General features: G+C 47.2%; 2 protein-coding genes across 2 annotated transcripts in view; both read left to right on the forward strand.

The window, feature by feature from the left end:
• Positions 1-4423, forward strand: part of tiam1a (TIAM Rac1 associated GEF 1a) — a 90086-nt gene extending 85663 nt beyond the window's left edge. Inside the window, 1 exon segment of the mRNA XM_056284335.1 lies at positions 1604-4423. Within this exon segment, the coding sequence (XP_056140310.1) occupies positions 1604-2268 (665 nt within the window). The 3' untranslated portion in view covers positions 2269-4423.
• Positions 4424-6750: 2327 nt separating this feature from the next.
• The window catches only part of LOC130116426 (glutamate receptor ionotropic, kainate 1-like), a 41715-nt gene continuing 38099 nt past the window's right edge, over positions 6751-10366 (forward strand). Inside the window, exon 1 of the mRNA XM_056284337.1 lies at positions 6751-6877. Coding sequence (XP_056140312.1) covers positions 6751-6877 — 127 coding nt within the window. The remainder of the gene's footprint in view (positions 6878-10366) is intronic.

The raw sequence follows: 10366 nt of genomic DNA on the forward strand, positions 1-10366 counted from the left end.
TTTAATGTTAGGCAAGTTGTGAGATTTGCTGGATTGCTAGGTTTTAGTGCCATGTATAACTGACTATAATAGTGTCGTCAGCATAAAAATGGTAAAACAAATCATGATTTTGAATAACCTGGCAAAGAGGCAACATGTATATAGAAAACAAGGGGGGGGGCAAGAACTGAACCTTGAGGGACACCACAACTCAACAGAGCCATCGAGGGAGTAGTTACCCAGAACTACAGAAAAAGTTCTCTTGGAAGGGCACGAGTGTAATAAACTAAGCCGAGTCCGTTATGCCTACCCAAGTCTCCAAGCAATGTAAGAGGATACTGTGATCAACTGTGTCAAAGGCAGCACTTGGGTCTAAAAGAACTAAAGTCGATCGGCCACCTCTGTAGGTCATTAGTAACCTTAACTAGAGCTGTCTCGGTACTATGAAGTGCTCTAAAACCAGACTGAGAGAATACCAGAGAAACCAGAGAATAGACGTGATGCCTGTGTTTCTTTGCGTGAGGCGCACGGTTCAGCAAAAATAGACAGTACAAATTATTTGTTGATAGTCATATTGACAAAATACCAGCAACATTACATTACATAACTGACACCTTTCACAATATCTATCTGTAGAATATGTCACAGATGGGAAAAAATTAATATCTTTTTTAATAATTTTAGCAATGGCATGTTTGGAAAAAGCAGAGACTACATGGGTCTAAACTAAATCTAAAGGAAATTTAGAATGAGATGAAACATTATTGATAGCCATTATCAAAAGGAAACTCGACGTCGAATGTTAGGGCTGGCAGCAGCAGTGCCGCTGTCTGTGTCATGCACAGGTAGAGGTAAGCAATGTGGACACGCTTTACAGGACTACTCGTATATGAAGACCAAGGGACAGGGCAAGAAACTAAACACCTCCGTCTGCCCCAGGCAGATGGCTTTAGCCTGTCTGGCGAGTGGCAAATCTGCTGCCATACAAAAAACTACACATTGAATTTATCGGACATCAACACAACACCAATCAGCCAATCAAATGAATTCTGGTACTGGTACTGCTTGATAAATCGATGCATTTAGTACATCATTTAGCCCAGTATATCAGTAAAGGACTGATGCCAATTAGCCATGACCTGCTCTTTAAGAGAGGTGACAACTGCAAAGAGCTATCTGACTACATCAACTTGTTACAAAATGTTTTGGTTTTCTGCATGTATTCCACCACCGCTTCAACCAAAAGAATGCCTGATCAAAATGTTGTGAAGAAAAACCGAGTGTTTGAAGAGAGCTGCAGGACCAGTAGGAACTCTGACTTGTATAACAATGTGGTGCTCAGCTTTTGATATACGATTTTTGGCATTTAAACTCGGACTAAATATATTGGGCTTGCAATAATTTATCTGGGTGAAGTAAAAAATGTTTGCTGCACTACTCCGGTTGGCTAGTACCCAAAATTTCACCCATAACGAAGGTCATGAATTATACTAATACTTCTGACTTTATAAGGTCAATAGACCTACGGTGTAGAAGTTAAACTAAATGGATGCTGTGACTGTTTTGTCGCTATATGGTTTTTAATCATGTTTTAATTTCTCTGACTTTGTTTTGGTGTGTCTAGTGTCAGTGCCATCTCGGACTCTGGGCCGCAGGAAGCTAGCGAGGAACCGCTTCACTATTGACACGGATGTCGTTTACCAAGGCAACAACAACGGCAATGACTCTGACCCCTCCCAACACTCCCTTAGCCCTTCTTCCTACTCGCCGCCATCCCAGCATGCCCTGCTCCAAAACCATAAACCTCAAGGGGAGGACACGGACCGCTGGGTGGAGGAACAGTTCGACCTGGGTCGCTATGATGACCGGGTCGAGGGGCCCGATGTGGCGCAGGTGAAGGAGACGGACATTTTGAGTGACGACGACGAGTACTGCAAATCTGTCAGAGCCTTTTCCACGGAGCCCCCTGGCCTGGAGGGACTTACTCTGCACGACGTAGAGGTGAGGGGCTACAACCCCCAGAGAGGGAGTGACATCATCCAAGGTGGGGTCGGGGAGGAGCGAGGTGACGAAATAGACTGTGCGAGAGATTCAGAGCCCACCCCTTCCCCAGGGCACGTGGACTCCCTTGTCTACCCCGCCATACCCCTGTCCCGCTGTACGGCCCCTTCTCTTAAACTCGCTCCCTTGAAGCAGTGTGCGGTGGAGGGAGCCAGTGATAGCGACCACGATGTCATCTGGGTGCGACGGGATGACTACGCCAACGGGTGCAACAGCAATGTCTTCTGAAAGAGGATGACGATGGCCTTGAAATAAGAAATGCTGGGAATGAAAGCGCGGGGGGGGGGGGGAGAGTCTCCGATTGAGGCTCATGTCAAAACCGGATGGATTCTCCCAAGAATCATTTAGAATAAGCAGGAGATAAAACAGAGTACAAGCTTTAAAATGGAGGATTTGGAGGGGAAGAACTTGAAAGGAAGGAACGAAGACTCAAACAATCCTCCTAGACCACTTTTACTCATCCTCGTCCCACTTCTTCGCACCCACCTGTGTTCTGACAATCCCGAGTCACTCAACTCCCCACTTGGGGGTGGGGGGGGGGGTGAGAAACCTCTTTCTGTTCCCGTATAGGGTTTCTATTAGGACCGAAGCCCCCTATCCGAGTCTCCTTCAACTGACCCAGAAGACGGGAGCGATTCCTCATCCACCCCGGGAGGGGGGCACAACCCTGGAACAACCACCCTTTACCAACAGTACGCGAACCTATGAACGAGACCAAGACCTCTTACTGCATGTACACGCGAGCAAGCAAGCGAGGGTCCACATGTCCACATGCACACACGGAGACAAAGCCCCCCCGGCAGCTATTGTACCATACGCACATTACTGAAGAGACGCCATCGCCGAACGATCACCTTCATGCTAGAAATGTCTATTTTTGATCACAGGAATGTGGGTGTTATTTTTCTCCTGCTCAGAAACCGTTTTGTGTATTTAATTGCTCAAGGGCTGCGTGTAAAACTGAATCACTCTTCAGGGGCTTTCGGCTTGAGATCGCTTTGTAAAATCTAGTGAACACCAACTAGCTTTATTGTGGTTTTTATTGTTTTTAACTTAATATCGGCTGCACACTGATGTATAGTCAGGAGTAGCTTAGTGCCAATAGCCTTGTACATAAAACATGCGTTGTTTTGACCCTCTCGCGTCACACACACCATATCTGTTTTGAGATTATTATTTTTTTTTGGACAATAGCTTATGGACAATTGTAGACCTTTATTTCAAAAGTGAATATCTGTTTTGTTAACACTCTTGTTTACACGACATTATATTGCTCAGTATTACAAATGAATATTTTTCGGTCAAGGGAATCCTAAGCAAGGTGTTGGTGGGAGTCGTGGGTTTGCCCCCACAGGACGGTCATCACGTCACGTTTAGAGTCCAGGCATTTTGTACATTTTGGCGCCTCTTCCAATGCCGGTCACACTTTATCCTGTTTGTGGCTTTGGCTGAGTAAGAGATCTCACCAAGGGCTGTCATCGTTCAGCAAAGATGTTCAATTTCCACCCCCGAAAAGCCACTCCTCGCCCCCACCCCCCACCCCCAGTCCTTTGTGACGTAATATCCACAACCAGTCCTGTTTGACTTGAACTTTCTTTTTCTTTTCCTCTTTGAAATGAGACGTCACCACGTGTTACTGGCAGTACTGTAAACCCAGACCACGAGAGACCACAACCCTCATCATCAGGCCTTTCTCGAGGTCTGCTTTTCCCAGCTCCTCGTGGTCTTTATATCAGTCGGCATCATGACTGCGAAGAAGCTGAGCGAGACAGACGGACCTGAACCAGAGACGGAGCCATCCACCCATCCATCGTCTACACCGCTTACCCCCTGCTCTCAGGGTCGCGGGGATGCTGGAGCCTATTCGTCCCCTCCCCGATTAAAACCAAACGTAGACCACCGACTCCCTTGTTTTCTCTTTCTCTCTCGTTCGTTTACACATCCACTAGATGGCGCTGTTGCACACAACACCGTCGCAGCACCGCGGCGATTTTTTTCTTAGCCCGGCTCCAACGGTTCACGTGCACCTTTTTTAATGGCTGTATTTAACCCGCACTTGTTCTGCCTGTCTGTGGGGGGGCCAGCCCGAGAGACCACCGGTCAGCAGAGGGCCCACGGCGCCAGGAAAGGGCGGCGAAACACGCCGCTGGCTGTTCTTAATCCGGTTCTGTTTTCTGAGTTCGTGTACAGGGTGATGAACTAGTTTTGACCTAGAGACGTGAGGTACAATCACCTGTCTGCACAGGCAAAGCCCCCGGGGACCCCCCCCTTTGACTTTCCCCCGTTTGTACTTTAAACAAGAGCTGTATTCATACATAAAGCTGTGGAGTATAACTGTTATTTTATGTTACTGTTATAAGGAAAAATAAATTTTCTAAATTGAACCCCGCTTGAGAATGGCGCGTGTCCTTCCCTGAGCACGGGGGCTTCCAGTTGGAGTAGTGTGTCGCCTTGGGCTCCACTGCAGCCTTCAGAAATGTGGACTGGTGAGTGTGACGTGGACTCGGTGTGGTGAAGCGGACTGGGTGTGCAGGAAAAACGTCCTCCATTAGGTGTCTCCAAATATCCATCTTGAACTAGCGTATTGATTATACTGTCTGCACTTCCGCTTCCTGACCTGAACCGGATCAGACGGGGGGGGGGGGGGGGGGGGGGTGTAGGTAATCCATGCCATTAAAAACCATGCTGGGGGGGGGTCGAACTCGCATTTCATTGGAAAGGCATTAAAAGCTACGACAGAGGGCAAACAAAACGGCAATTTATGGATCAGGTGCCGTGATGGCCAAATCTCGGTTTAAAGCCTCAGCAGTTGGATAGCTAAGAAGAATTTAAAAAAAGGAAAAAAAAGTTAGTGGCAATTAATGGTATTTATGGTATAACACAGGTGTCACATGTCACGACCTCACTTTGCAGCAGCTTGTCTGGGAACACGTATCAATGAGGTTGGTGGGTGGAGGTGGAGGTGGGGGGGGGGGCGGTGTCAAGTGTGTGTGTGCTGTCAGGTTTTCAAATCAGCTCTGTGGTTTCTAGAGCCCGCAAGACCTGGGATATAGACTCATACTGTTTTAGAGTACAACTGTGAGTTACTTTCAGACCCCCTTACGTGCCAGCTTTCGGTCTACGTTTCTAATCAGTGCTAACCAATAATCTACTACTACTACTGTCGTTGAATTGCTACATCAATCAAACAAAAACATCGTTACATTGTTACATCAATCAAACCAAACATCGTTACATCAATCAAACCAAACATCGTTACATTGTTACATCAATCAAACCAAACATCGTTACATTGTTACATCAATCAAACCAAACATCGTTACATTGTTACATCAATCAAACCAAACATCGTTACGTTGTTACATCAATTAAACCAAACATCGTTACATTGTAACACCAATCAAACCAAACATCGTTACATTGTTACATCAATCAAACCAAACATCGTTACATTGTTACATCAATCAAACCAAACATCGTTACATTGTTACATCAATCAAACCAAACATCGTTACGTTGTTACATCAATCAAACCAAACATCGTTACGTTGTAACACCAATCAAACCAAACATCGTTACATTGTTACATCAATCAAACCAAACATCGTTACGTTGTTACATCAATCAAACCAAACATCGTTACATTGTTACAGCAATCAAACCAAACATCGTTACGTTGTTACATCAATCAAACCAAACATCGTTACATTGTTACATCAATCAAACCAAACATCGTTACATTGTTACAACAATCAAACCAAACATCGTTACATTGTTACATCAATCAAACCAAACATCGTTACATTGTTACATCAATCAAACCAAACATCGTTACATTGTTACATCAATCAAACCAACATCGTTACATTGTTACATCAATCAAACCAAACATCGTTACGTTGTTACATCAATCAAACCAAACATCGTTACATTGTTACATCAGTCAGTAACCAACCATAACCAATAATAACCAACAAGGTAGTCGCGTGTGCGTTTGACGGCATCCTCTAAGGTGAATGTCTCTAGTTATATAGATGTGGGTCACCACGGCTTCGACTTTAAAGTGAGAATAGGCAACACTGGTTATTTTAGTTACTTGAGACTTTCATACCCTCTTTATGCAGGCACGCCGACTGAGCTTTGTGATCGGCAAGCCGAATAAGGATGCTCTGCTGTGGAATAATCTGGCTCTGCGTGCGTGTGTGTGCGTGTGTGCGTGTGCGTGTGTGTGCGTGTGTGTGCGTGTGTGTGTGTGTGTGTGTGTGTGTGTGTGGTGTGTGTGTGTGTGTGTGTAACCTGAAGATTATTCTCCCCTCATCAGGACCGGTACAGACCGCTGCCAGCTCAGCTGCTGCTCCAAATCCTCTGCTTGGAGAGGATTCACAGACAGCCAGAGCAGCTCTCTTCCTCCTCTTCCTCCTCTTGTCGGGTTACTCTATCTCTCGCGCTACTCCCCCCCCTCCCCCTCTCATTTATTCACAACTACTTTTCATATTTGAAGATGTTATCCAACGTGTCTGCGGGTGAAGCTGTTCCGCTGCTGGGGGTGAAGTGGGAGACGTTCGGTTTGCATGCGGACTGTATTGAGCGGCGGTGGTGGTGGCGGTGGCGGAGGAGGAGGTGGTGGTGGAGGCGGGATGAGCCCCCCGGATACTTCATTGCGCGGATAATATTTTTTTTCTTCATCTTCTTCTTCTTCTTTCGGTCATAATGAAGTATGCGCCCCAAAGGCTGATGGTGAGACGACTTGAGGACATGGAGAAAGGAAAGGGATTTCTCATCCTCCTGTCTCTCGCCGCGCAGCTCCGCCTAAGCTCCCAACAAGTCCTCAGGATCGGTAAGCGCACCTGTTCATGTGATCTGACCCGGCCGAGCCTGTTGAGCCTGATCCGTCCGGGTTATCATATAGGGCGAAACCACTCGTCCGTTGTAATAACGAGGCTGTTTTACATCTAGTGCCAAGAGACGGTAACCCATTTTGGGCGCGCGCGATCCCCCCCCCCCCCACAGCAGCAGCCGCGGCCCGCGTACAAATAGCACGACTTCACGCTCTCCCAACCGCGTGCAGGTGATACGTCGATCCCATAACTTCCGAGTGGCGGACAGGGAAGGTCCTGGACTACATGGACGACTTCTTTGTCGCCTGGTGGTTTTTCTTCTACACGTGCAGTTTGGTGGCAGTGGGGGGGAGTGATGCTGATATTGATAAAGTTTCCAAACTTTAGGCAGTTTTAATTATGATCATTTTGATTGGCAACGCATCTTACGCACGCTCAACAATGCAGGTATAGGAAAATCACAGAAAGTGGAATCGGTTCATCCGGATCATCGGATCATCTCAATCATCTGGATCATCCCAATCATCTGGGTCGTCTCAATCATCTGAGTCATCTCAGTGGACCTCGTGGTCCAGATGAGCTGATTCAGCTTCCTGTGATATTGTCAGCAGTTTAGTCATGTGTCTTGCTTGGATTTACAGAGATGCAATGAATCCAGATGAAACCTACCTGCCCGGGTAGCCCTCCGGATGTGGGCCAGTTCGGGTGATGATGCGGCAATGGTGCCTTCTCTAGCCCTGACAAAATGGAGCCTGAAGTGGCCCGTGTGTATGATAGCAAACATGGCCCAAATATGCCAAATCAAATGTGGGCCTTTTTGGCAAAGATGTGGTGCTCTGGGCAACAAGTAATCTGGGTGTGGACCCTGAAGTGGCCCGTGTGGTAAATGCTGAATATGGCCCAAATAGCACAAAACAAACATGGGCCAACAAATATGTGGCACATGCGGCACTGCTCCGGCTTGGTTCTGGCTCCAGATCTGGCAAACAGGAGCGGGACCGCCCAAGTGCCATCATGCCACGCGGTATGTGGCCCGGATGAGGTGTCGGCGTGTGGGACGGGTCCGGGCCACAGCCATTTTGCTATCTGGGGTGACCACCGCTCTTCTACACTCACACACGGGTAAACAATAGATTATTGCTTCCTGTTTGCTCTTCTGGGAACCAGAATTTCTATTTAAAGTAACGTCCCACTTGTCACCCATTTCCGAGATATATAGCTTAACATCTCCGACCCTTATCCATCACTGAGCTGGATGGGTTGGGGTGTAACTGGGGGGAGGGGGTGGAAGAGGTGGAGGCCAAGGTAATCGCTCCGACTGCTTCGGTGTTGTGGAGTTGAGAAAAGCTGCACTAGCTGCATCAGTCACTATCAGTTGAAAGGTTCACCCGTATGCATCCTCACCTCTTCCTCTGTCTCGTCTCAGTTCCAGGGCTCAGATGAGACCGAAATGGAACGAGTGATGGGAAAACGACTTTGTGAATAAAGGAAAATGGAATGTCAATCGTGTCGTGACATCTATAAATTAATAGGGGGGGGTGTGGGAATGAGAAAACTGAAAGAGTGAGTTAGTCGCCGGTCTGGTTCAGATGATCGCATTATGGGTCTAGCCAACATCTGGCACCTGCACACGGGTCACTCGTTAATACGGTAATGTTCCAGCCCGTGCTAGACCAATATTTAATATTTCTGCCTTGATGGCACAACTCAGTGGCTGGACAAAAGATGTGCAGTTATTGGCAGAAATCTGGAGGTTTGCATACAGACATTGAGTGTGTGTGTGTTGTGTGTGTGTGTGTGACAGAGAGAGAGCAAAAGGGGAGAGAGGGGAGGAGGGGAGAGAGAGAGAGAGAGAGAGAGAGAGAGAGAGAGAGAGAGAGAGAGATGAGAGAGAGAGAGAGAGAGAGAGAGAGAGAGCGAGCGAGAGAGAGAGAGAGAGAGAGAGAGAGAGGAGAGAGAGACTCGGGACCTGGCTGGCTCAGCACCATGATCTATCATGATGGCAGAAGCCCAGACTTTTGCGTTCAGAGATTGCACTGGTCCCAGCCTGGGTGAAAGCTAGCATCTGTGCTAGCATCTGTGCTAGCGTGGGTGAAACTGATTTGACCGGACACTTGGTTAAACCTGCTCATATCCTTCTTCTACCACCTTTGACTTGGCTCAGTTACAACAACTAATAAAGGAATAGCATCCACCATTGGTTGCCGTAAATAGATACTGTAGTAGTTGTTCGAGATACGTATTCCTTTTCTTGAAATGTTAGCCTGACATCTATCTGTACAAATATATAGTAGTGGTTCACACTGGGCTACAACGGTAGTGGCATTAGCCCCCATACTTGGGCGGCACGGTGGAGCAGTGGTTAGCGCTCTCTCGCCTCACAACAGAAGGCCCTGGGGTTTGAATCCCGGGGTTGTCCGACTTGGGGGGTCATCCCAGGTCGTCCTCTGTGTGGAGTTTGCATGTTCTTCCGTGTCTGCGGTGGGTTTTCTCCGGGTGCTCCAGTTTTCCCCCACCATCAAAAGACACTCATGTTAGGGTTAATACTCCTGTCTGTGCCCCTGACCGAGGCATGGCGAGACGAACTGGAGTTGGTCCTGGGCGCTAGCACTGCGGCTGCCACTGCTCCTAGCTACACAGCTAGGATGGGTTAAATGCAGAGGCGTAATTTCCCTACGGGGATCATTAAAATATATCAAACATTAAAAAAAAACTTGTTACTGTGGCTTTTTGTACCAATGTAATGCTGAGGTTACTGAGATGCTTTGCACATTCCTCTCCTTCTTAGAATAAGATCAGAAATCAGGGTTATTGGCCATGTATGTTTGCACCACGTGGAATTTGACTCCGGTTTCGTGGCTCTCTCGGTATACTTCACATAGAATAACAACACTACAACACAACAACCTTCAGATTATACACAAGGATTGACTATATACAAGCAAAATAAGAGGCGATAAAGTGCAGTGGTGCAGAGAATATATCAGAGATGCTGAAATAGATGTTAGCAGGTTACTTACATACGTGCCTGAGGTAGATGGACATGACAGAGTGGTACCAGTATACATACAGTGTGCAGTACAGTATATACAACATGGTTGGGTTTACTGACAGTGTTAAGTGTTCATTTGAATGACAGCCCGTGGAAAGAAATTGTTTTTATATCTGGTTGTTTTGGGGTACAGTGCTCTGTAGTGCCTACTAGAGGGGAGGAGTTGGAACAGGTTGTGACCAGGATGTGATAGGTCTGCAGTGATGTTGCCTGACCGTTTCCTGACTCTGGAGGTGTTGGCGCCAATGATTTTCTCTGCAGACTTAACTGTCTGTAGTCTGTCCCTGTCCTGTTGGTGGCCAAACAAAACCAGACAGTGATTGATGTGCGGAGGACAGAATGGATTATTGCAGTGTAGAATGAATCAGCAGTTCCTGAGACAGTTGAACTTCCGACTTCCTGAGCTGGCGGAGAAAGTACATCCTCTGCTGGGCCT

This window comes from Lampris incognitus, chromosome 8 (genome assembly GCF_029633865.1).
Source record: "Lampris incognitus isolate fLamInc1 chromosome 8, fLamInc1.hap2, whole genome shotgun sequence".
In the NCBI taxonomy this organism is placed as follows: Eukaryota; Metazoa; Chordata; class Actinopteri; order Lampriformes; family Lampridae; genus Lampris; species Lampris incognitus.